This window comes from Anguilla rostrata, chromosome 2, assembly GCF_018555375.3.
Source record: "Anguilla rostrata isolate EN2019 chromosome 2, ASM1855537v3, whole genome shotgun sequence".
Lineage (NCBI taxonomy): Eukaryota > Metazoa > Chordata > Actinopteri > Anguilliformes > Anguillidae > Anguilla > Anguilla rostrata.
This window is the reverse complement of record NC_057934.1, coordinates 41,337,845-41,347,688: the sequence shown is the minus strand read 5'-3', so window position 1 is coordinate 41,347,688 and position 9,844 is coordinate 41,337,845. Positions and strand designations below refer to the sequence as shown.

Genomic DNA, 9,844 nt, shown 5'->3' with positions numbered 1-9,844 from the left:
CAGAAAGCACACACAGATATCTGTGAAAGCCTTAATAATAATAATAATAATAATAATAAAATTATATGTCTGTTTAAACCGTGGATGCCTCCAAAAGCACCCCTCTCATTTATTGCTGAAGTAATTGAGCGGAGGATCTTTGCCATCAATATAATTATACTGATACTTGAAGGAGGGACATGTTGAACCAATGACGGTGCTTTAAACAGACCAGAGATTAACTCTGACTCAGGGGCTCAGGGCAAGGTCCCAGCACTGAGCTGTCCTATGAACTGACCCCAGGTGCAAGGAGGGGGGGTGGGGGTGGGGGGAACGTGTGAGGATGGGCAAAACATGCAACGTGGGACATGCTCCATGACGCACCGTACCTACATCACAGAGAGACTCGCTCCCCTCAGGGGAGAAGTCAGCTGTCCCATGAGACCTGTTCAATGACAGACTGTCGGAGCAAGAGACAGAGGACACGCTTAGAACGCACACGCACGAACACGCAGACACGCGGCACGATGCAAACAGGCACACGTGAGGACAGGGCGGAGCTGGGTGGGTGCAGTTTCGCCCAGATTGCGTTATATAGTGCCAGGCAGCCCACTGCGGATCAGCTTGGGACTTGAGCTTGTGCAGACCTGAGAGATGTGTGGATATGGTGCCCTCCCTTTAGAGAGCATTCATCAACAGCGCTCGGTTATTACACAGGCCAGAAAGGTACATGTCTACGCACAATCCAACATCTAACCTCAGAGGAACTTACTCATTTGGATTTTAGTCTCTTTGAAGGTCTCCAAAGAGACAGAATTGCCTAACATTTTTCAAATAATGGCATATGAGTTATTGAGCAGTGCTTTACAATAATGCATCTTCTCTTGCAACACATTTTCTACATTTAGTTGATCATGGATGTAGCACTGAGTCAGGCTGAGTCAGGCTTATTTGCTGTGGACTGAATTTTTCTTCATTAGCAAGGTCTATCTCCCAAGAGGAAGGAGTGGAATTCCAGGGCCCACAGCTACATCCTAGGACCGCTCACCTTCGATCGCACACCTCTGATCTGCCTGGACAAAGACGACCGCTCTTTCTTTAGAAAATCAGGATTGCTTTTCGATTTCATGATATCTGCAAAGAGCAGAAGAAAAATAACTAAATAACACTTTACGACAGGAACAGAATAGAACAGCAGACGGCAACCATAAAAAGACAGAATTCTTTGTGTGGCCATACTATCCACACCATGATATTAGGCTGAATGATGTGAGCTCAACATTGGATGTGTGGCGAGTGGGAGACAGAACAGCACTGGACAGTCATGAATTTGGATGTGAGAGGGGGGCAGTGTTTATGGGTGAGAGAGGGGGGGGGCAGTGTGTGTAGGTGAGAGGGGACAGTGTGTGTGTGAGAGGGGGACAGTGAGTGTCTGCATGGTGTTTGGGGGCTCACCGTATCCCTGGACAGCGGTGCTGCTGTCTGAGCTCCTCTCCCCCAGGGCCTCTGTGGCCACCATCAGCTGCTCCTTCAGCTTAGTGATGTCACAGTCGGCCTTGGCCTTCACAATGCTCAGCTCTGTGTAGATGTCCTTGTATTTGTCTGTAGCGTACTTCTTGTCCTGTCCAGACATAACGGGCACACTTTACTACAGTGATCTTTCCTACACTGAACAAAGGAAGTTACTTTGTGGTTTGAAATGCAAGATAATCTTTCTGGAGAGAAGTCTTCCTGACACAAAGAATATTTATGGGGTAATTTGATGACCTTCAGTGAGTATGGGGAAGTGGTTCTTCCATACCCGCAGTGCAGACTGGAGTTCATCTTTCAGAGAGTGGATCTCCTGTTTCAGATACTGGATTTCTGATTCCTTGACCCGCAATAAGACCTACAGTAAGAGAAATTAGCAAATTAGGAAATGCCAAAAAAAAAAACCGATAATTTGTGAATTCAAAAAAGGTCCAGTTCAATTACTATACATTTTTGGCAACTATGGAACCAATACATCAATATTCTATAGCACTGAAATTGAACTCTTTATACGTAATGCTGCTAATAAGTTACAGTACACTGCATACACTGAATGGCTTTGAGAACATGAGACAGTGTGTGTGTTGGAGAGAGTGCTTTTGTATAGATATACATGTAACAGTATCTGTTCAATATCTTTTCATGCGTGTTCTGAGGCCAGGTGCCAGTACCTCCAGTTCGTACAGGTCCTTGCCCTGTGTAAGGGGTGACCCTGCCACCTCCCCACTGAAACAGGAGCGCATACGCGTGATCTCCACTGTCAGGCGGTTGTTCAGTTCCTGAGGGGGAGACCCAGAAATCACCAACTGGCCTACATAACACTCTTCTCCATCTCCGAAGGAAAAAACCCTCAGTCATGCAGCAGTAATGCCAGTCAGTGAGAGAGAGCCCGGGCTGACCTGGTTGTGGGCATTCAGCTCCTGGTTCTCCCGCTGGCACTGCCTCAAAGCCTGCCTCTCAGCCTCCAGCGCCTGGGCCAGGTGCGCGTTCTCCAGGCACTTCTGGGAGTACTGCTCCGACAGCACCTCCAGCTCGCGGTGGATGGACTGGAGCTCCTCCCTGGGGCACAGCATTCAACCACCATCAGTGACCTGCTGAAGGACCTGCTCGCGTTCCACCTCCTACAGAAAGAGCCCCCGGCTCCATGCTGCGGTCACACTCACTCGTATTGCCTGTGCAGCTCCTCGATGTCGGAGCTCATGCCGCTCAGCTGGGAGCGCTGGGTCTTCTCCAGCTCCTCCCGGTGGGCGTTCTTCATGGCTTCAATAGCTGCAGGACAACAGGAGGTCGAACAGCCACATCAATCAGCGCTTCACCCGGCAAACATCACTGCCACCTCCTATGAAGTGGTGACAGGGCAGTGACTGGCCAGCTAAACTTTACAGTTCCCGCCCAGCAGGGGCTTAGGAAGCGTTACCAGCAATGGTAGCAGCCGTCTCCTCGGCCAGTAGTCTCTCGCGCTCCTCCAGCAGTTTGGACACCTCCCTCTGGTGCTGCCGCTGGATGTCCTCGATCACCTTCTGGTGGGTCTCCTCCATGGCAGCAAAGCCCCGCTCACAGGTGGCCTGGAAGGGGTAGACAGGGTTGCAGGCAAATTAAACAGCGACTGATTGCCGTTGCTGTGCTTGGACCGAGTCAAGGTCAACAAACCATTTAAGGTAAGTCTGTGATCTAATTCTGTATTATGCTGTACCTGAAGTATGATAACACAATAGTTAAGATAAGAAGTACATGCACAATCAAGAAAGATTTCTCTGTGCAACAAGAAACATGCTCAAAAAAAAAGGAACAGAATGGACCACCAGCCAGTATTATATTAAAAGTGGTCCAGAATAATTTAAGGGGTTGTCCCAGTTACTCAATAAAAGAAATTAACCTCCCACATGTGACTCATTCTGTCAGCTACCCAACTGTCAACAGCAAATGATGTACGATTAACAAGATAAAAACTATGCTTTTAAATTATGCCAAGAACATGATCTCATTATTTTTGATTTTATCATTTAAAAATGCTTTCATCCCAGCTGTGACATCTGCATGTCTCATAATTATACTTTACCCCTGGGCCAGTCTCCATGGTGCATCTTGAGCACAAAGCTGAATCACACTGTAAAAAATCATGCAAGCACTAGCTACTAGGGGCGAAGCAGGGTTAGTCACAATGCCTGGGTTATTAAAAGAAGGGCGAGAAGGAAAAAGTAGAGGGGCATGCACCAACAGAACACATCCGAACAATAAGCCCGCTTTTATGGAAAATAAACATCATTTTCCAATGACAGAAATTGACTGTCTCGGTATTCATCAAAAAAACCAATGAACAAGTGTAAAGTTTGCCCACTGAAAGATGTAATACCTGGGCATTTACCATGCTTAATGAACGCTTAATGATGTTTATTTTCCATGGGAAACTACTGTTTTGTTAAGCCACCTGCAGCTGCTGTTGCTCAATGAAAAAAAACATAGGAAAAAACCATTTTGAAATATTTATACACAGCAAGGGAAAATGCTGCATTACATAATTATAAAAATACTAAAGGCCAGAGGGCTTATGATATTAACTGAATAAACTGAGCACACGCTGGGTAAGGGACGGTATTTAATATTTCCAACAGCAGCACAGCTTGGCTTTTCAAATCCTAGTGCAAGGGAAATGATGACAATGGTACTAAGCATCAATGTGACAGAATACCTCTACAGAAACTTCTACCATTCACTAAGTGGATGTCCAGCATCTCATACTACAGTAAAACATTCTAATTGTAGTGACACATGAAAGCAAAGATGTGCAAATGTGGGGAGGATGGTGCTTGTGGTGAAGAACACAAGGGGGTGAAGGCGCAGCATGAAAATCCATGGGCTGCCATTACAAGTCCTGCCTATATGGACTAGAAGCTGCAATGGTCAGTTTACTGCTCATTTAAATGTGAGTAATCTCGCTAAGAATAGCGGGATTCACACACAATACATTTATTTAGCATGGTCATATTTTGGAATTGCTCAGCCTTTTATTCCAAGACCTCATTCAAGTCCTCTACAATAAAAATACATTACGTTTCAATGGCTTTCAACAAAGCCAGTGGGTTACTTGAGAAAGGGACTGACCACTGCGCCACAAAATCCAAGGTAAGGCTCTACTTTATCACTGAACACAAGACACCTAAAAAAAAAGAAATAAGAGAAACCTTCAAGCTCTCAAAGTCTTTCTGGTATTTCTCCTTCAGGCTGGACACATCTCCCCCAAGGTGTTTGTTCTCTAGCTCATCCTTCATAGTGTTCATCTGTGTCTCCAGTTCCTGGATCCTCTCCCTCAGCACCACCATGGAGCCCCACTCGGCCCCAGCTGGCTCCTCCTCCATGGGCAGCGCCTGGTCTGTGGGCGATACTGCCTCCTCTGAGAGGAAAGAGTCACTGGGGTGCCTAGCCTTGACCCGCTCCAGCGTGTCCTGCATGGAGCGGATGGTCTGCATGTAGTGGTCGTGAAGGCGCTGCATTTCCTCCTCGTGAATCCGCTGCAGCTCCTGGATCTTTCCCTGGAACCTGTCCTCCAGCTTCTGCACATGCTCTTCATGCCGATCCTCCATCCGCTCGATGTCCATGAGGATAATGTCTAGCTTGTGCTGGCTGTCCGCGGTCTTCTCCATCAGTGCCAGCTCGGTGGTGGCCCCCCTCTGTTCAGCCTGGCTTAGCTCCAGCTCATACCTGGCCTTCAGTTCCTCCATCTCTGCCTGAAAGCGCTCCTCCAGCTGCACCATCCGCTCCTGCTGCTGGGAGAGCTCAGCAATGCGGATGGACACCTCTCCCTTCAGAGCCTCATTTTCATCCTGGAGACAGGACACAGTCTGGGTGAAGCTATGCCGCTCATCCAGCATGGAGGCCTCGTACCGCTCACGAATGGCGCCCACATTCTGGGCGTGCTCCTGGCACAGGACATTCATGCTTTGGCATGCCTCCTTGCACTTTTTCAGGTCTCTCTCATGGTCAACTCTCAGCTTGCAGGCTATATAGGCAATCTGGGCCTGGATCATTGCTTCTCGCATGCACAGAGAGGTGCTGGTTATTTCACTGCCATTTTCGTAACTTGGGTTTGCTTGGGAAATTTTGAGTAGTGTGCTATGAAGACTGCCACTTCCTGCATTGCAGGCCCCCTCAACCTCCTGAGAGAGACGCTGGAGGACCTCAGCCTGCATCCTTAACTCAGTGATTAGTCTCTCGCGCCCCACATGCGTTGACTCAACAGATTCAATGCTACAGGAAGGTACACTTCCCTGAAGATGCCTACTGACTATCTCCTCCGCTAAGTCATGGGCCTCCTCCATCCTGACCTGTTCTACATAGGGGGCGAGCTCTGGAGGACTTATATCAGATAAAGTCGTCCCCTGACTGAAGCCAAACTCACTGCTGACCTCTTGAATGACTCTGTCAAAACCTGGCTTCTTTGAGGATTTCACAATCTCTTTCAATGCAAGTTCTCTGTGTTCCAGGTTTCTGTGGGCCTCCAATAAATCTCCTTTGAGTTTCTGGAGCTTTTCCTCATAAAAGTGCTTAAGATTCTGAACAGCAAATGCCAGTTCAGCTTTGATACAGGCATTACTGAAAAAAGGGATGTCCATCTCCCCAACAATATTGCCCTCTACTGAATCTATATCCCCCTGCTTTTCACTCTCCCTTACTTTATACTGTGCCTCAAGCTTCTCTACCTCTGCCCAAAATTCACTTTCTACCATCAGCTTCCTCGTTAAGACATCTGCATAAACAATGGCTACATAGCATTCATCAGTCTGTTTTAGTTTCTCTGCCTCTTCATGGATTTCACTAAGGCCGTGCAAAAGGTCTAAGCTTGGATTTTGAATTGAGAATGCCATCTTATTTAAAATGAGTGCCTCAAAGGCTAATGTTTTGGCAAAAAGTTTTACTTTCTCCTCATCTGAAACCTTGTTTTCCTTTATTTCTTGGTTCGGACTACCATGCATCTCATGCGGTTGTTCTTCCAAAGTGCTCGTACCCTGTCTTATAAATACAGTGGCATTGAACAACTCTGTCTCTATCTCTGACAATGTATTTAGCTGTGTTTCCGTGCCATCCTCTTTGTGACTCCTCAAGATGGACTGAACCTTCTCCTTACTCGACTCTACACAAGCCAGGGCCCTCTCATATTTGGCATTAACTGCCCTGATGCTGCAGTCCATTTCCTGTGAAAAATGGCACCTATTGTCCATCTCCTGCTGGAGCTGTGCAGTGAGCTGGTCTACTTTAGACAGGCTCTCGTTGAGCTGGTCCCGGAGCACAGCCTCTGTCTCAGCCCACTGACCACGCTGCTCCCTAAGGCACTCCAGCTGCTGCCGTTGCTGCTCCTCCAGTTTTTGAGTGATGTCTCTGAGCTTCTCTTCTGTGGTGCACAGTTTGGTTTCTAGAGCATGGATGATGGAGATGAACTTCTCTGGATCACTGCTGGCGGAGGTTATGTACTGATATGGTGTGTCAGAGGAGCCACTCTCCTCAGAGAGGGAGCGGTCTTGGCAGATATCGGTGGCGGTGCCGCTAGCCCATAACTTCTCCGCCCCTTCCAATGGAACATATTTTTGGCAATGTATGCTTGAGAACCGTATCCTCTGCCGCTTCACAAGCGACCCTCCGCCATCAGCGCTGGTGCTCAGTTTTGGCCTGACCTCATCGGTAGAGTCCGACCCTTCCACTGCTGTCAGTGAGGACCCTTCAGCTCTGCTAATGCACTGCAAAACATCACAGTCCTCCTGCAATTTGCAGTGCTCCATATGGAGATCAGAGTAGCCAAGCTGCAGCTTATTGAGGTGTTGCTCCAGTTCATTGATACGATCCTCTGCCACAACTAATTTAGCTTGCAAGTCCCTCTCTGTACTACACGGTTCCATATACCCCTGACCCATCTTGCAGATCAGCTCCTCTTTTGCCTGCAACTTAAGCTCAGTCTCTTCCAGGCTGCTTCCCAATGCAGCCATCTTGATCATTGCCTCATTGAGGTCTTGCTCCTTCCGTTCCACTAGCCTTTCGTACATCTCCTTAGCTGCACGGATCTCCTCTTCTTTCTCCTGCAGAACTCTGCCTATCCTCTGGAACTCCTCGGACACCTTCTCATAAGAGGTCTCTAGGCTGTAGTAGTCGGTTTCCTCGGTCTTGAGCTGTGTCTGGAGCTTAGTCACCTCGTTGTCCGCTTCAGAAATCTGGTTGAGCAGTTCCTGACAGCGGCAGGTCAGCTGGCTCTTCTCTTCCTGAAGCTGGTGGACAGATTCTCTGAGTTTCTCAATGGCATCTGCCTTGATAGCCAGTTGCTGCTCCATCTGGTGCACTACCTCCCGGCTCACCAACCCAGTGGTGCGCTTCTCTCTGAGCAGTGCCTCAACCTGCTGCTCTGCTTCCTGTAGCCGCTCTTCCATTTCCTGCCCTTTCCCCTCTGCCTCTGCCAGGCGCTTCAATAGACTCTGCCTCTCTTTCTCCTGACTCTCCTGTAGGACATACAGGTTCTTCTGCAGGCGCTCCTCCTTCAGAGCCTGGGCCTCCTCTGTGGCTATCAGCCTGCCAGTGACTTCTGTTAGTCTCTCCTGGAGCTTTTGCACCTCCTTCAGGTGATCTCGTTGCAGGGCCTGCTGCCGCTCCAGGTCCCTCAGGGCCTGGCTCTTTTCCAGGAGGTGGGCCTCCACATCCTTAAGCCGGTCCTCACTGTCCTTGAGCTGGGCACGAAGGGCCTGTTCGTCCTGCTCCCACTCTTCCTTGCGGTCCCGGAAGCGCTCCTGCTCCAGTTTCAGCTCGCTGCGCATCTTGGCCACCGCCTGCTCGCTAATGAGGATCTCGGCCATCGCGTTGTTCAGTTTGGTCTGTAGGGCCTGGATCTCTGACTCGTGGTGCCGTATCACATCCTTGGCCTCGCTGTAGTTCCTCTTCAGGGCCTGCACCTGCTGGTTGGTGAGTTCCTGCTTGCGCCGCTGGGCTTCCAGCTCATTCTGAAGGTCCTGGTTGAGTTTATGCAGCCGCTGCCATGTGCCCGAAGGCGGTGATGAAGAGGGAGATTCGCGCTTTAAGAAATTGATTGAACATTTTGGTTAGTCACATCACCGTATTCCCCACAGGACACTGAGTGCCACATCTCTGGGGCTGGTCACAAAACCAGGAGAAATTTTGAAAGTTTATTTTTCTAATCAAGTTTCTCCGATGGTTTCCACTGTGCTTTTTCTGGGTGTGGACTGACATACATTAAAATGTAAATGCCAAAAAAGGAACAAATCGTACAAAAAAAATTAAAAGTTCATTTAAAAAAGTGATTGCTAATAAAGTATTAATTTCACAACATCCATTGTACACATTAAAGAGTTATGTAACAGTTTTCAAAATTCTTCCCATATAAAAACATTCTTTTATCCCCATCACATACTTCCCCTTTAAGCATCTTGAGACCTGCAATCTAATATTTATTGATTCAGTTCTCTATAGGTGCCTCCTCTGTTGGGCCTTCGAGAGTCTAAGGACCCACAGACAATGAGCTTCCTTTACAAGATGCATCAAGTTTAATTTAAAAAAAAAATGTGTTGTGGTTGGAAGACTATAATTAAAGCTACTGTTCACAGTGACATTATAATACACTTTTGTCATGGAGTGCAATGTGGAAATCTGAGCCTTAGGCGGAGAAAATATAAGCAAGGCCAAAAACAATATGGGTAGTCGCCAGACAGCCAAAAAAAAAGCCTCTTCATTTAACCTTTTGTTACATTCAATGTATTTGGAAGGCCATCAAGGTAAATGCCCCATGGTGTCTGGCCAGAGAAAAACCTTCATTTTCCAGAGTTCATGAAGTTTTCAAAAGTATTTAGCAAAAGATTCTTCAGTGCAAGTTAAGGACACAGCACACAGTAATTGCTGGGCAAAAGGATCAGAATGAAAACTGTTACATAAACCTTTTGACATTCAGAAGGTCATACTGTAGTTCATGGCATTAACTTAAAGCTAACAAAACAGTGGGGTCTCAAATACACAATAGCAATACAGTTTATTTATGATGTGAACAAAAAGTCATAATGCAATGTCGTACTCAACTCAAAGTCTCATGTGTGAACCAGTGTACACACGGAAGACACGGAACCCGTGAATAAGAAATAAACCCGCAAGCATGCTTTCTGTTCCAATATCCCAAAATCATGCACACAAAAAAGGGCTGAGAGAAGACAAGAAAGGACAACTGACAAACAAGGAGAAAAAGCACAGCGCAAAGCCTTTTCGCAAACCCAGTTTCTTACCTTTCTTATCATTCATACCAATTACTCCCCAGAAGATGCGAAACTCAGTTAAAACAGTTAGTGAAAATTCATGC

General features: G+C 47.3%; 1 protein-coding gene across 5 annotated transcripts in view; it reads right to left on the bottom strand.

The window, feature by feature from the left end:
* si:ch73-103b11.2 (uncharacterized) overlaps positions 1 to 9,844 on the bottom strand; it is a 104,411-nt gene that overhangs the window by 4,316 nt on the left and 90,251 nt on the right. For 3 of the 5 annotated variants that reach the window (XM_064322242.1, XM_064322245.1, XM_064322246.1), the window contains 8 exons: positions 4,692 to 8,555; positions 2,927 to 3,074; positions 2,673 to 2,778; positions 2,409 to 2,568; positions 2,181 to 2,288; positions 1,781 to 1,867; positions 1,435 to 1,600; positions 1,028 to 1,113 (listed from right to left, as the gene is read on the bottom strand). In XM_064322242.1, coding sequence (XP_064178312.1) covers positions 1,028 to 1,113; positions 1,435 to 1,600; positions 1,781 to 1,867; positions 2,181 to 2,288; positions 2,409 to 2,568; positions 2,673 to 2,778; positions 2,927 to 3,074; positions 4,692 to 8,555 — 4,725 coding nt within the window. Of the gene's footprint in view, positions 1 to 368; positions 440 to 1,027; positions 1,114 to 1,434; positions 1,601 to 1,780; positions 1,868 to 2,180; positions 2,289 to 2,408; positions 2,569 to 2,672; positions 2,779 to 2,926; positions 3,075 to 4,691; positions 8,556 to 9,844 lie in introns of all 5 variants that reach the window. The other 2 variants (XM_064322244.1, XM_064322243.1) reach the window with 2 other exon arrangements.